This window comes from Mchenga conophoros, linkage group LG23 (assembly GCF_057382185.1).
Source record: "Mchenga conophoros isolate Kocher_MC1m ecotype Shallow Benthic linkage group LG23, M_conophoros_male_GT1.1, whole genome shotgun sequence".
In the NCBI taxonomy this organism is placed as follows: domain Eukaryota; kingdom Metazoa; phylum Chordata; class Actinopteri; order Cichliformes; family Cichlidae; genus Mchenga; species Mchenga conophoros.
In genome coordinates, this window is record NC_140547.1 from 49,335,563 (window position 1) to 49,352,102 (window position 16,540).

The 16,540-nt window shown below is 43.0% G+C and overlaps 1 protein-coding gene across 1 annotated transcript in view; it reads left to right on the plus strand.

The window, feature by feature from the left end:
- The first annotated feature begins 14,241 nt into the window (after positions 1-14,241).
- LOC146548234 (NACHT, LRR and PYD domains-containing protein 12-like) overlaps positions 14,242-16,540 on the plus strand; it is a 33,610-nt gene continuing 31,311 nt past the window's right edge. Inside the window, exons 1-2 of the mRNA XM_085263824.1 lie at positions 14,242-14,515; positions 14,616-16,401. Of these exons, the coding sequence (XP_085119950.1) occupies positions 14,242-14,515; positions 14,616-16,401 (2,060 nt within the window). The remainder of the gene's footprint in view (positions 14,516-14,615; positions 16,402-16,540) is intronic.

Below are 16,540 nucleotides of genomic sequence, written 5' to 3' on the forward strand. Positions count from 1 at the left end.
AAGCTGGCATCAGCAGGTGGTGGACTTAGGAGCTCACATGTAGGTGCGCTGATAGGTCGGAACATGAAAGCGGGAACTTCATTGTCCAGAGCACAACGGTCTGCACTGGATGAGCGTGGGAGCTTCTCCTTTGCCTGTGGAGGAGGCAGACTTTGACTTTGTGTTGCAGAGGAACATTTAAGTCATCTGACGTTTTGCTCTGTTACATATTATTATTGTTGTTGTTGGATTTTTCTTTAAAAATTCACACGATTTAATGTTTAGAAACAGACACAGTGAAGGGTAACTTACCACAGCTCGAGCCATTTTAGGCGTCTGTCAAGGCAAAGACGCAGGATTTGGTTTCTCTGTGTAAGATTACAGGACAGTTGTCAGTTTCATTTTCAAGTCAGTTGGATAAATTCATATCAAACTTCTCAAACTGTATCATTAAAGCATTGTTTAGGTGGACAAATATGAAAGATATGAAGATAAAAACAGTAACAGCTGGCAATCAAGGGAAAACAACCTTACGAAAAAGGTCTTAATCATTATTGTTTAAAAGTAAATCTTTCAGTCCTTACTTCAGTGATTGTTTGAAGTCTCTGTGCTTGTTGTCAGTCGCAGATTTGTGTAAAATATTTGCAGTTTGTGAATAAAGTTTGCAGGAGCTCCAAAGTTTGTCTGTTCAATACCAAAGTAATGAGGAGACTGAGTGCAGGTTTGGAATCCTCAGTGACAGAAGAATGCAGCAATGTTTGAATTTGAATTTGTTATTGTTTTATTAACAACAACTACCAGGATCATACCATAGCAACACAGTGATGCCCAATCAAATGTCAGGTACAAGGGATAGCCCACATACACATCCAACAGCACAGTAAAGCAATGGGCACCAATGCCACCAGTCAGGCCTTAAAAATACTGAGTTATATAACAGCACACTGACAGTGTCTCATCCAAAAATATAAAATGTATAAATACAGTTAATATCATCTTCATTTACATTTTATTTAATTCTCTTCATATAGTGCCAAACAGATGTCTCAAGTCGTCACTGTTACAACATAGATAAACATGAACATGAAATCCATTATTTAATTCTCTTCCATTCACTCCAGTTCAATTCAATAGCTATATAGATGGATAGACAGATACTGTATTATATACTATATTGATTCCAAATGGATAATTAATGTGTTATATCACCAGGATAATGAATTCAAGTAGTACAATCTCCAATAAACAGACAACACAGTTCAAGTTCAAAGTGCAATATGTGCAGGATCCAGGCTTTATATTGTAAGATGCAAAATGTTTATATATACATAATATTGTTGAAAAAATAAAGAAAGTTAAAAATCAAAATAAGTTTATTGTCACTGTGGCTGATGTGATTGCAATATGAACCCGGAAGCAGACAAGGGAGAGATGGAACTGAATCTTAACAAAAAAACAAACCATTTATTAGGTTGAAAAACACGAACACAAAACAAGGCCCAGCAAACAGGGGCGGAAACTAAAACTAAAACCTATACTGGGAATAACTCAGTATGACTATGACAACTATGACAAGAAAAACATGAACATGAATCCGAGGAGGTGCATGCGAGAAACTCTGATGAAAAAACATGAACATGAACATGGACCTAAACAGAATCAGGAGATAACCTGAAACCCGGAATAACGTGAACGGAGGAAAACGCACCAACACTGCCCAGAGGAAGACAGCGGACTTAAATACACAGAAGAGAAAGGAGGGAAGTGGAAACACAGCTGACACAAATGAACCTGACACCACAGGGGAAGCAAAATGAAACACACTGAACATGGAAACACAACCCTTTCATAATAAAAGACGAAACAAGGAGAGACGTGGACGTGTGATGGGCTGAGTTGCCAAATGGCTGGTAGGCTTTTAGCTAGGCTTTAGCTTCAGCCAAGTGGAAGCTAAATTGGCTAGTCATTCATATGTAAATTAGGTTGTTACCTGAGAATTCTGGAGGGGAGTGGGGGTGTGTGAATGATTGCTGATTTCTAACTGCCAACTGCCTCTTTGTTTGTCTGGGGGGGAGCTGCTAAAAGCGGTGAACTTCCTTTTGTGTTCGTCTTGATGCATTCTCAATCATCCAGGAAAATAAATCTCCAAAAGTCACCAACTTGGAGTGGTTAGTTTCCTGAGCCACAAGGAAACTTGTGTTTCAGTTTGCCATCTTAGGGAGAAGGAGGATCATCACAGTTTTGGTGGTTGTATGAACTTAGAATGCATAAACTAATAATTTGTTTTAATTAAAAAACTTTCCCTCTGTCATTTCCTGAGTGTTTCAAAATAAAAGTCCTCTCTTTCATGTTTTGAATGTGAGGCTGTTCCTGTGATGCCTTCAAATCTGTTTCAGTCTGCAGATTTTTACATTTCAGACCCAAAGTGACTCAAACATTTACTTAAAAGAGGTTTTTGTTCGTCTGGGTTTTCCTGCTCAGCAGCTCTAAACAGGCAAAAGCAGAAACACACAAACAGAAAGAAACAGGAAAATATGTGTTTCTGTGAACAATGCAGCAGCAAAATGAAAGACCAGGATTTATTTTTAATGATTGACCAGTGTTGGGTAAGTTACTTTAAATTAGTAACTTAGTTACATTACTAGTTACTTCTATCAAAAGTAACTCAGTTACTTCAAGTTACTCGTTACTTTCAAAGTAACTAGTTACTAGGGAAAGTAACTTTGGTTTTACTCAGAATTCTCTTGTTAATGTGTTGCTTCCATAACTTTGCCAGTCTTCTAGCTTGCTTACCTGCCACAGTGCACTGTGCCACCTACCAATAGAAAGGAAAAGATAATGTGCATATTTCCACGAGAGAAATCCCACGCCTGGACCGCCGTTGACCGCCACCATGATTCTAGCCTACGTCACAGCATCATGTGCGCCTTTTACATCCAACACAAGAACTGCAGTCGTGGTGCTGTCGATTATACTCAGAACTCGGAAATTCTGCCTTCTGAATAGGAAGATGTAGGTAACACCAGACTGCAGATGAGCTGCATACAGGGCTGGACTGGGACAAAAAAATCAGCCTGGGCATTGTGACTAGAGACCGGCCCACCATTATAGCAAAAATCCTAAAGCCTTTGAATGAAAACAAACGCTGTTGTGACAGTGATGCTCACTGTCTTGATGGTGTATATGCATCAATCTATCAATCGTTTGTTGTAAGATTCAGATAATTATTTTTTAAAAGCGAGACATTTTAAATGAGAATAAGAAAGAAAAGTATTTCCTTGTGCCCCCCTCTCCCTGTTAATGCCCTACCTGGCCCCCCTGGCAAAACTTTGCTAGAGCTGCCCCTGCACAGTTACCAGCTGTCAGCTACCTAAAAAAGGATCCTGGTGTTATTTGTCTCTCAGAAACAGTTCATAACTTCCCTTCAACTCATCCATGTCACCTAAAAGGTAAACCTGTTTCTCCATCACAGCTCTGATGATTCAGTAAGGACATCTCCTGGTTTCATCTTCATGTTTCCCTCTCACCACATAACCAAACCGACATCATGACCAGCAGCTTTTTTGCAGCTGTGGCTCCAGCAAACATCAGCTGATACTAGAAATTAATATGAAATAAATTCTAACAACAGCTGATCAAGCTTAAACGTGCTGCTGTTGTTTAACGTGAACTCCGCTGGTTTGCTCTTTCTGATGCAAAGTGGGAGATAAACAAACAAGAGAGACGATCAGCTGATCATTGATCAGTTTTCATGATTGAAGTAGAAACGGGAGAGGGAGGGGGAGAGAATGAGAGAAGAAGAGGCAGCTGTGCAGCAAAGACACAGAATAAATCCAGCTTTGTGCCTTTTTCATTGTAGCTGAATTACGGGACAAACTGTTCCTTTTCACCTCAATAAGAAATGCGTAATATTTTTTCTGAATACCAGATGAGACGGTTGGCAATTCTAATAACTTATGAACAAAATAAAGTTCAACATCATTAACTTCATAGCACCCACCCAGCTGTATAGAAACTCTGTCATGCTAGCTAGTATGCAGTACGGAAAAAGTCAGCATAACGAAAATAAACTCCACCTAAACTTGGTTTATATCTGACCCAGAGAGACTGCAGGTCATAACTTCTTACCTGAAGTTCAGTTCACACTTGGACCGGCGGCCGCCTCGGGTCTCTTTTCCTTCTGAGTCCCCCTTTCCCTCCTCCACCTGCTGGCTTCCACCACTTGCTAATGTTACTGAATCTGTGGAAGCTCCGCGATAGCCACCACACGAAGTAACGAGTAACGACCCTATCTAAATCCCAGTAACGACTAACGCGTTCCTGATTTTAGCATAATAACTAGTTACCGTGCTCGTTACCACAATAATAACGTAGTTACTGTAACACGTTACTTAATAATGCGTTAGTCCCAACACTGTGATTGACAAAAACATTAAATGATCATGTTTATTTTCACATAAATGTTCCATCGGTCCTTCTTTTAGAATAAGTTTAGAAATGAAAAATACTAATAACACACCAGGAAAAAGGCAACAGCACGAGTCCTGAAAGGCTTAAAGAGAAAATAAACGCACAAAGAATGAAACAAAAAGGCACAAAACCTCAAAACAAGAGTGAATTAAATCTGAGCGACACACAAAGATGCTAAAAGCCCCAAACATGAACCTGTGAGGTCATTAATACCTGTGTGTGTGCATGTTTACATGTCTTTGTGGGGACCAAAATGCCCGTCCCCACAAGTTTGAAGACATTTGTGAGACTCAGAATGTGGTTTTAGTGTCAGGGACAGTCAGGTCAGGGTTAGGCATTCAGTCTTAATGGTTAGAGTAAAAGGCTGAGGAGAGCATGATGTCAAATAGATGTCCCCACAAGGATATGAAAACACAACCGTGTGTGTGTGTTACTGTGAATTTGTGAAACAAGTGAAGATTTCAGAATCAGTGAGAAATGTTTCACTTCCTGTTGGTGAAGAAGAGCAGACTCCTCTTCAGCCACAGAAATGAAGAAGCTTTTATTTTTGTCAGCCTGACAAACACGAGCTCAGCCACGAGCAGAGGCGACCCTGCAGAGGTGAAGGTCACAGTCAGAATCAGCGCCAGAGAACCGCACAAGGACGGCCTCATTGGTCACGGCTGAGTTCATTATGTGATGGTAACAAGCTGATTATTACAGAACAGGAAACACACGTCTGCTCATCAAACACCAGCTGCTGCTGCTTTTATCAGTCTGACAACAAAACCTCACAAGAAAGAAGTTTTTGTGAGTTTGCAGCGTTCCTCTAAACTGAAAACTAAAACAGACTGAAAATGGGAACACGCACCCACACGCGAGAGTCAGGCAGCTTAAATGTGTTTGTCTTCATCTGTAGTTACGTTTCATTGGCTGGAAATGTGCTAACTGGAATCATTCATGAGTCCAGATGAACAAAAACAAGTGTTTACTGCTCCACGCTGCACGAATCTGAATCAAAATCACTCAGACGCGCCCACGTAGGCATTCCACTAAAACCATGTGACCACCTTCACCTTTAAACCTGTCGTGAATATAAATTTAGACTTTTCACTTTATTTTGAAAGAACAGATTTGCAGGAAGTGCGGCTGCTGCAGAAACTCTTCACTTTTCACTGGCTTTAATCTTGAAGGTTTCTCCAGATGTGGAACATTCATGCTAAACATTCAACATCTGACGACCGTCTCCGTGTAAAACACTGACAAACTCAAACTTTATACGGTAACTGACAGATTTATTCCTCCATTTTCAGGCATTTCACAATGAACTTGGATTAGTTTGATGATTTTATTCACGTTGGTGAATAAAACCAGCCAAGAGGCTAATTCCTGCAGAGGAGGAGGCAGAGTGGAGGAATCTGCAGGTTCTGTCTCTAACACACAACCAGAGCTTCAATCATAACGAGCACATAATAAAACCATGATCCCCCCTGATCGACTCTTTTAGCCTGTTTCCTCTGGATCGAACAGGATCTAACAAACCCCAGCTTCTGCTGGGACACTGGTCAGCATGGGAGGAAAAAGATGGCTGCCGTGTTGCCGTTTCCTGTCTTACACCAGCGTTATACTTCCTGTATCTGTGGGTCTGAGTTTTTAATCAGAGGATGAACTTAAAGCTTTCAGTCTGCTCTACAACCCACCACCTATCCACACGTCTGCTAAGTGGACTGGAAATCAGTAAAACTTCTACCAGACTTTAGTAAATATTGCATTAAGATGAGCAGACAGATTTTAATCTCAGCATCGTGCACACAGATTTTTCAGGACACTGGAAGAGTTCCTGCCGTGGATTTAGATGTTAGTGTTGTGTGGATGATCCCATTCTGTGATCTTTGTGTTACTAACACTGATGACACCACCGTTATTGGACTCATCTCGGACGGGGATGAGTCTGCCTACAGGAGGGAGGTTGAACGTCTGGTGTCCTGGTGCAGCCACAACAACCTGGTGCTGAATGCCCAGAAGACAGTGGAGATTATTGTGGACTTCAGGACGCACACAGCTCCACTCCCCCCCATCATCCTGTCTGACACCCCCATCACCTCTGTGGACTCATTCCGCTTCCTGGGTACCACCATCACCCAGGACCTGAAGTGGGAGCCCACCATCACCTCCGTCATTAAGAAAGCCCAGCAGAGGATGTACTTCCTGAGGCAGCTGAAGAAATTCAACCTGCCAACACGGACGATGATGCAATTCTACACTGCAATCATCGAGTCCATCCTCACCTCCTCCATCACTGTGTGGTACGCTGGAGCCACTATCAGGGACAAACAGAGACTGCAGCGTGTTGTGCGCTCTGCTGAGAAGGTGATTGGCTGCAGACTCCCATCTCTGCAGGACCTGTACACCTCCAGGACACTGGGGCGTGCAGCTCGGATCTCAGCTGACCCTTCTCACCCTGGACACAGTCTGTTTGACCTGCTCCCCTCAGGCAGGAGGCTCCGGTCCATTCGCACCAGAACCTCTCGCCATAAGAACAGTTTCTTCCCCTCTGCTGTCGGACACATGAACAATAACCGTATGACTGTTCCCACCACTAACACCCTACGCTGTGTTCACTGCATCATTCCATGTTTGGCACTGATCACCACCTGCACTCATGTATATATCATGTATATATCTATCTACTTAGCACTTTTAATTCTTATTCTTATTTTTATTTTCATGTCTATTTAAGCGTAATTTATGACAGTATGTTTGCACTGAAGCACCGCAGCAATTTCCTAATGTTGTAAACCTGCTCAACATTTGGCAATAAAACCCTTTCTGATTCTGATTCTGATGCTTTTACACTTTAGGACCCTCGAGACCTCTGCTGCTCAGCCGTCCTGATCGCTGCCTCCACTTTAACCAGAGGCTGTAACCTCTGATCATTTCACCTGCACCGGCAGTAAAACTCTTCTCCAGAACCAAACGTGCCATAAACCCATCACAGCTTCATCATCAGCTCAGTCGCAGCAACATGCAGACGACCGAGCAGCAGAAACTCTGCAGGGAACGTCTGAAGTCTGTTCTTCAGTTTTCCCAGCTCACTGTTTATTGAACATGAGACAGAAAAATAACTTCACCTTTAATGTGAAACTTTTATCGCCTGTGACATATTTGCAGGAAGTCTTCGTGCTGTGATTTAGTGTCACAGCCATAAATATCACACAAGGTAAAAACTACAAGTCCCAGCATCCTCTGTGTTTAGGGAGGAGCAGTGAAAGTGAAAGTGTTGATCCTCCGTTCAGAGCAGCAGGAGGAGGAAGGTGGAGCTGAGGCAGGCGAGTGTTAACATGAATATGTTTCTTCTTATGACATAAAATAATTCCACGCTGTTCGTGTCTGTGGGTGAAACGTGAGGCCAGTCGGCTCCTCTGAGCGCTGGTTTCCTGTAAGTAGAGAGGAAGTGAGTTTAGCTGAGAGAGCAGGAGGAGAGTGAGAGCTGTGCTGAGGCAGGTGAGTGTTAACACCGCTCTGACATTACTGTGTCTCTGTGGCGGGAACAACAGGCTCCGTCAGTGGAGGCAAAAATAATCAGACTTTGGTTTTTCAAAGGAAACTACTTTATGTTGGGAGAAGCCGCGCGCTCATTGGATAACGGCTTGTCAATCTCAAGTTATTAGCCAATGAGCGCGCAGGTTCACAGTAAGACCCGCCCTTATCACGACAAAAAAATGGCGACAGAAACTCCTTTCAGGCTGACTTTAATTAAACTGTTTGAGCCACTTCCTGTTCTCAGTCCCGGCGTCCTGATCACCGAGGTTTCTGTTGCTCTGATGTCTGATATTGATTATATCGGTAAACAGGCTGTAGGCAGAAACATCAGGTCTGATCTGAAAATCCCTCCAGAAACAAACTTTAAGAGTTTTATGTCCGTGTGAGGCCGCACGCTGATTGGATAACCACCTGTCAGTCTCAGGGTATTAGCCAATGAGCGCGCAGATTCACAGTAAGACCTTCGTCATTCTTGTAAACTAAAACATCGACAGTGTAACTGTAACGTGTCCTGTGATCTATAAACACTCTGTGATGAATAATCTGAAGTCATTTTGAGCCTGACAGTAGTTTCCTGTCACAGAGCAGAAGCTGCAGGCAGTTTTTGGCACCTTTATATTTAATTTATTCCAAAATAAATCAATAAAGGTAGAAAAGAACTCTCAGTGACATTAAAAATCTATTTTTAAAGACAGATGTGACCAAGTGCAACAAATACAAGATGAGATGTTTACAGATATTTGAAGTATTGATCATATGTAGAACACAGAGCAGGTCCAATAACAGAGTCATGCTGCTCACAAACAGCAGTTTGGTTTCATGAGCTCACTTCCTGCAGTGATCCTCAGCTTCTCTCCAAAGGAGCCGTAACATGTGGGCTCCTCACCATGATGATGATCCCAAACACACTGAGTTCCTTCATCCACCTGATCATGTACTTATTAAATAATGTGATGGTTTTGGTGTTTTTTAAAGACTTTGAGCCTCTAAAATAACTGGTTTGGACTTTAGGGCCAAAGCTCCAACATTAGAAAGCCGTCAGAGTGATGCTTCCAGTACAACAGCACCTCTGAGTGTGTGTGTGTTTACCTCTCAGACTAACTCCACCCTGACATCAAGAAGATGGAGGAAGAGGACGGAGCAGCATCTGCAGCATCCAGCTGTGTGTCTGTGAGGAGTGACGGGGTTACACAAACACCTCCACCTTACAGTCATGGACCTGCAGCAACAATGTAAGAACACTACTAACTTTATTAGTCATTTCAACATAACCATGACAGAATCATTGATCTGTGATTGGTTCAAACTGTTTGATCTGAGTTTGATTTTTATTGACTTGTTTTCTTGCTAAGATCTGAACTCTGTAAGTTTAAGTGAAGTCAGTGCAGCAGAATCAGAGAAGAGCTGAGAACAAACTGAGTTCATTCAGAGACAGAAAAAACTGGCTGATGATTGGCTGACCTGTCAGCGTTATGAGGCAGACACAATATCACAGAGGGATCAGCTGATCATATGGCTGTCAGAGAGAACTGATCAGTTATTGATGTTTGTGTTTGCAGAGGTCAGAGGTCACAGTCTCCAGTATCCAGCTGTGTGTCTGTGAGGAGTGACAGGTCCAGAAACAGACCTCCACAATTCAGTGATGAACCTGCAGCAACAGTGAACTTCAATCATGGAGCTCAGCTGACCATGTAAGAGAGCTGCTGACTCAGAGTTCAAAGGTTGTTTCTATAAATGTTCTACCAGTGACATCATAACTTAACCTAACACTGGTCTGTGTATGAAGTATCATTTAGTGGCAGTTGTTAAAGTTGTATAATGATGATGCTAGTTTGGGGTGTATTTTCCTGCTGATGCAAATGCATCTACTTTGCCCTTTGTCTGGTGCTTTGGACAAAGACGTCCAATGAAACTCAGAACAACACAGTTTGCACCACCAGCAGGCAGAGGAAGTGGCTGACATCCAGAAATCCTACCAGTGGCTGAACAAAGCTGGACTGAAAGACAGCACAGAGGCACTAATCATGGCAGCACAGGAACAAGCTCCGAGCACAAGACCCATAGAGCCCGGGGTCTACATGGCTCTTTTTGGGGGGGTTGTGTTGTATTAATAGTGACTTTGTTTCTTTGGACCAAAATCTTTTGTTTTTCAGTTCAGTTGCAACATTGACTAACACTAATGCAGGGGTCGGCAACCTGCGGCTCTTTAGTCCTTACAGTGCGGCTCCTCGTGGTTTGGGAAACTAAATTAGAAGTATTTAGCTGAAGTGTATTTTATTTATGTTCTTTTTTAACTTGTAGTTCTAAATTGGAAGATTATTGTGATATTGAAATATAAAAAGAAAATTATATTTTTTATTTTTTGATTGTTCAAATAAGCGTCACACTCGTGGAAGCCGGTGTACCCGCCGAAACGCCGTGCATTTATCGAGACTTTCAGCCCCAGGTAGGCCAATTATGGATCTTTGGATCCACATTATGTCAGCAGCTGTTCTCCACCGTGAACTATGTTAAAAACAAACACCGCTCACTAGGGATGGGTATCGAAAACCGGTTCTTGTTGAGAACCGGTTCCCACTGTTTCAATTCCTTGGAATCGTTTGCCATTTTTGCAAACGATTCCCTTATCGATTCCAGTCACCCTGAATGACGTCACCACGTTGCGGAGCGTCATTTACCTGGCAGGAAACATGGCGGCTCAAACGCTAAAAAGATTGGTTATACTTTACAAGAACGGATGACAACAGGGCAACTTGCAATACTTGCAAAGTAGATACTTCATTTAAGGGAGGAAACACTACGAATATGCAAAAGCATTTGCTCACAAAACACACGATGACCTTAAATGAATGTCGTGTTTTTAATTCCGCTCCGGACTCGTGAATCTCAACCCAGCAGCAGCGGTAACGTTTGCACGTCCTCTCCCGTTAATGCGGCAGGTAAATAATCAGCTAACAGTGCATATTATGTTAGCGCGATCTGCCTTATCTGCCATTACTGCGCGTTTAGGTGACCATGATGAGAGAGACAGAGTCTGGCTGGCGCTCGCTGGCAGTTCTCGCTGCAGTCTACCGGTAGCGTCTCCTTTCAAGCCAGGATAGACTAATGTTACCGAGCAGTGACTAAGTTTGTGGTCAAAGGCTTGCACCCATTTGCCACAGCAGATGCCCCGATTTTTGGTAAGTGAATGTGTTTAATTGTAGGCAGGGACATTACTGGATATTCTTGTGTAATTGCTACAGAATAATTTATGTTATACTTTGTTATTGCTACAGAAGAATATTTATTTTATTATTTTACATTTACAATTTTTTTCCCCGGGGTCCCTGTGACACCACATTGAAGAGCCGTAGGCTGTGGATCTCTTAAGATCTCACTGTTGGGTTTGTAAGGCCATGTTACTCCTAAATTTCTATCTTGTTCAAAGAGAAGATATAAAACAAAGTTCTAAGCTAATCGACCTTAGTGTTCTCCTTTTTTAAAAAGAATAGATAAAGAATCGAATCGTTAAACAGAATCGAAAATGGAATCAAATCGTGAAAATCTTATCAATACCGATCCCTACCGCTCACGCCTCACAGACGACAGCTTACAGTCCTGTAAAGATGAAAGTGACTTCGTACAGCCCCGACCTGCAGACGCTGTGCGCAGAGGTTCAGGAGCAGAAGTCCCGTTGTAAACATATCACGGCAGACCCGACGATGTTTGCATGAACACGCTTTTCAGCTTCTCTTTATTGACCACTTTTCACACACGGTTGCTGTACGCACACAGCCGGCTGTAGCTTTGCAGCTCACAGCCCGACACACACCAACACAACAGCACAGACGTTAAGGCGGCGAGGCGTGATTGCGGGTGCCGCTCAGGTGCGTCCGCCTCCCCTGCAGCGGCGCTGCAGACCACGCCCCGCCACACACATTAACCAGGTAAAATACATATTTAGGCAGAATTTTGCAAATATCTATTTTTCATCTTTCAGCAGCATAGAGCTTTTTTTCCAATTGTTTTTTAAAAGTCAGCTCAAGGCTCCAAAAGCACAAAGGAGATATAAGGGTGGCGGCTCACAGCAGCTTTTGTTTGCTACATCATTTTAGTTCAGCTGGGTGTCTTTCCTTTGGTTATATTTCTTTAAGAGTTCAAATGTGTTCATTACATAAATAACATGTAATTTTCTCTGTAGCACTTCATGGATTTCATAAGCAACACACCTTAGTTGTTCACACAAAGCATAAAGGTAAAAAACAGTATATACAGTGTTATCTTCATTCTAGATGTCAAAAAGTATTTGTGGCTCCCAGTGTTTTCTTTTGCGTGGAAACTGGCTCCAAATGGCTCTTTGGGTCCTGAAGGTTGCTGACCCCTGACCTAATGGTATATTTTTTTTAGCTGGATCGTTCTATAAAAACATGAATCAAATCTGAGAAAAGTTTCCACCTGACCTGTTGAATGTTATTGAAGCCAGAAGTTTGCCTTCATACTGTGTTTCTTGCATGCCTTTTGTGGTGTACTAATTGATGTGAAATGAATGCAATGTGGTTGTGTTTGCAGAGGTCAGAGGTCACAGTCTCCAGCATCCAGCTGTGTGTCTATGAGGAGTGACTGGTCCAAAAACAAACCTCCAGACTTCAGTCATGAACCTGCAGCAACAATGTTCTTCAATCATGGAGCTCAGCTGACCATGTAAGAGAGCTGCTGACTCATTTACGGGTGTTTGAAATTCTGTGACCACTTTGTAATTTTAGTTTATATTTTAAAGTGTTTTTATTTGTAGTTGCCTGTATTTTTATTACACTGTGTGTAACGTGGTGGTTTGTGCTGTTTGGGATCGTTTTGGTGTATTTGTGTCAGAACATCAGATAAATGATTTCATCACATTTTAAAAGAAAGTATCAGGATAATAATCTGAACTGAGTCATCAGAAATAGAAAGATGGTCTCAACAGGCCACTGAGCTGATCTCCAAAGAAATGCAGAAGATTGAAGAGTCCGAGGCTGTTTATTTGTCACAGGCATCGTCATACACGTACAACACAGTGAAATGTGCTGAGCTGCTCCTGTGACTGGACAAAACATTATAAACAATCATTAAATGAAATAATGAAACATTGTGCAGATGTAATGTTAAAGTGCTTTGTGCCACATTAGCACAGCATGTACTGACAGAGCAGTGCAAGCAGAACAAAGCAAATGAGCAAAGTGATGTAAACAGAGTAACTGAACAGAGTGAGCAGAGTAATATCAGCAGTAATGAAGCAGCAGGATCAGTGTAGCAGCGTGTGACGTCATAATGAATCAGGTATGATCTGAAATATGACAGTGAGACAAGAACATGATGTAAGGTCCTGTTTAAACCCTGATGGTGATGCTATGAGGGGAGCATGTTCTGATTTAGGACTTGGATGGTCTGAGGATAGAAACTCCTCTCTGTTTGTGTCCTGATGGTGCAGAAGCTTCTGCCTGATTGTAGAAGGAGCTGAAGCCAGCATCATCCCAGAGGTGAAGCTCCTCTGTGTGCAGACCTGAGGTCAGATTCCTCCAGGCTGATGTTCAGGATCTACAGAAACGTGTGGTTGTAGTTATTGCTGCACTGTGTGCTGACAGCAGATACTCAGAACAAAGCGCTGCACACGTGTTCTTTACAAACATCTGTACATATAAAATATGGATCATGGCAGTGAATGAACACGTTTCTGTCATTTGTTTCATTGGCTTCTTTTTTCTGCCTGTGTTCATGTGATTAATGTCTAACACATAAACAGGTTTGTAATCAAACATCACATCATCAGGGAGGCATCATGAAACAAAGTTACTGCTGGAGGCTGAACTCAATTTGGTGGCAATGTTCAAAAATATCACTCAGATCATTTCAAAGCTTTTAGTTCTTCTTCTTCACTTCTGTAAAATAATAGAAAGGAAATCAGAACCCAGAAGTTCACTTCCTGATGACTGAACTCTTTCAAAATAAAGCTGAAAGCTCTGAATGTGACACCGCTGCTCCACAACAGTTTTTAGAGGAGGTCAAAGGTCAGTTGAAAGTGATGGATCCCAAACTTCCAGTACATCCAGTGAAGGACATAATCAGCTCTGTGATGAAGGCTTTTACTGTGGAGTTTGTAGGCTGATCACTCTGTGTTTAATAAGACAGGCAGGAACAGCAAAGGAAACTTGGATTCTGAACTCAAACACAAGTTTCTCCACTTTGACTTTTCTCTGTGACCATCAGAGCTTCTGCACAGTGTCATCAAATCTGGATGTTTGTCACTGACAGTCAATGATTTTAGTGATAAAGAAATGTGTTCACAGAGGGAGGAAGAGGAAGAGGAGTGGTGTCTGTGAGGAGGAGCAGCCGTCCTGCTGTGCTTTGTGTCAGGACGTCCTGAAGGATCCAGTCTCTACCAGCTGTGGACACTGGTTCTGCAGACAGTGCATCTCCTCATACTGGGACCAGTCTGCTTCATCAGGAGACTGGTCCTGTCCCCAGTGTGGAGAAAGATCCAGAAGCAGAGCTGGACTGCAGACAGCCAGTCAGAGCAGCTGTGTACAAAGTAAGACTGAACATCTGTCTGCTGATGGACTCATTTCTGAAAACTGGACTTCTTGTTGTTGTTCAGACATTGAAGAGTTTTCTTTCTGTTTTTCTTTCAGCAGATGTTGGTCTGCAGGAGGTTTTAGATGAACATAAGATCAGTCTGAGGAGGAGATGTGAACGTGTGACTGAAGGAAGTGATGAAACAGGAAGTAGAACCCTCCTCAACAGGATCTACACTGAGCTCTACATCACAGAGGGACAGAGTGAAGAGGTTCATAGCCAACATGAGGTGAGGCAGCTGGAGACAGCTTCCAAGATGGACGCCCTCCATGACACTCCAATCAGGTGCCAGGACATCTTTAAAGCCTTACCTGACCAACAGAGACCCATCAGAGTGGTTCTGACCAACGGCGTGGCTGGTGTTGGAAAAACCTTCTCAGTGCAGAAGTTCACTCTGGACTGGGCAGAGGGCTTGGAGAACCAACATGTCAGTGTGGTGGTTCTGCTTTCATTCAGGGAGCTGAACCTGATCAGAGATGAGCAGTACAGTCTTCTGGAGCTGCTCCATGTTTTCCATCCAACACTACAGAAGGTCACAGCAGAGAAGCTGGCTGTCTCTCAGCTTTTGTTCATCTTTGACGGCCTGGATGAAAGCAGACTTTCATTGGATTTCACCAACAGGAAGCTGCTGTCTGATGTCACACAGAAGTCATCAGTCAGCCAGCTGCTGACAAACCTCATCCAGGGGAATCTGCTTCCCTCGGCTCTCGTCTGGATAACTTCCCGACCTGCAGCGGCCAATCAGATCCCTCCTACATGTGTTGACAGGCTAACAGAAGTACGAGGCTTCACTGACGCCCAGAAGGAGGAGTACTTCAGGAGGAGATTCAGTGATGAAGAGCTGTCCAGCAGAATCATCTCCCACATGAAGACATCCAGGAGCCTCCACATCATGTGTAGAATCCCAGTCTTCTGCTGGATCACTGCTACAGTTCTGGAGCACATGTTGACTACAGAGCAGAGAGGAGAGCTGCCCAAGACCCTGACTGACATGTACTCACACTTCCTGCTGGTTCAGACAAAGAGGAAGAAGAACAAGTACCACGAGGGACATGAGACGAGTCCACAGGAGCTGACGGAGGCTGACAGGGAAGTTCTTCTGAAGCTGGGGAGGCTGGCGTTTGAACATCTGGAGAAAGGAAACATCATGTTCTACCAAGAAGACCTGGAGCAGTGTGGTCTGGATGTGACAGAGGCCTCGGTGTACTCAGGAGTTTGTACAGAGATCTTCAAAAGAGAGTGTGTGATCTTCCAGAAACCAGTCTACTGCTTTGTTCATCTGAGCATCCAGGAGTTTCTGGCTGCAGTCTACATGTTCCACTGTTTCACCAACAGGAAGTCAGAGGTGCTGAAGGACTTCCTGGTAATAAAATACAAAGAGTCATCTCTGGACAATTTTTTGATGGAAACACTAATAAAATCCTTCAGGAGTAAAAATGGTCGTCTGGACCTGTTTGTTCGCTTCCTTCATGGCCTCTGTCTGGAGTCCAACCAGAGACTCTTAGGAGGTCTGCTGGGTCAGACAGAGAACAGTCCAGAAACCATCCAGAGAGTCATCAAGAATCTCAAAGAAAGGAAGACAAAATCCTCTCCTGACAGAAGCATCAACATCTTCCACTGTCTGATGGAGATGAACGACATCTTATTATCTCAGGAGATCCAAGAGTTCCTGAAGTCAGAGAACAAATCAAAGGAACTCTCTGAGATCCACTGCTCAGCTCTGGCCTTCATGCTGCAGATGTCAGAGGAGGTTCTGGATGAGTTGGACCTGAAGAAGTACAACACATCAGAGGACGGACGACTGAGACTGATTCCAGCTGTGAGGAACTGCAGAAAGGCTCGGTGAGTCCAGATGTGATCATTAATATTATCAGTTGGTGATAGTTTAGTTACTCAGTCATAAACTGCAATCATTTCTTATTTGAGGTCACACTAGGGCTGCCACAAACGATTATTTTTGTGATTATTTGACTAATCAGAT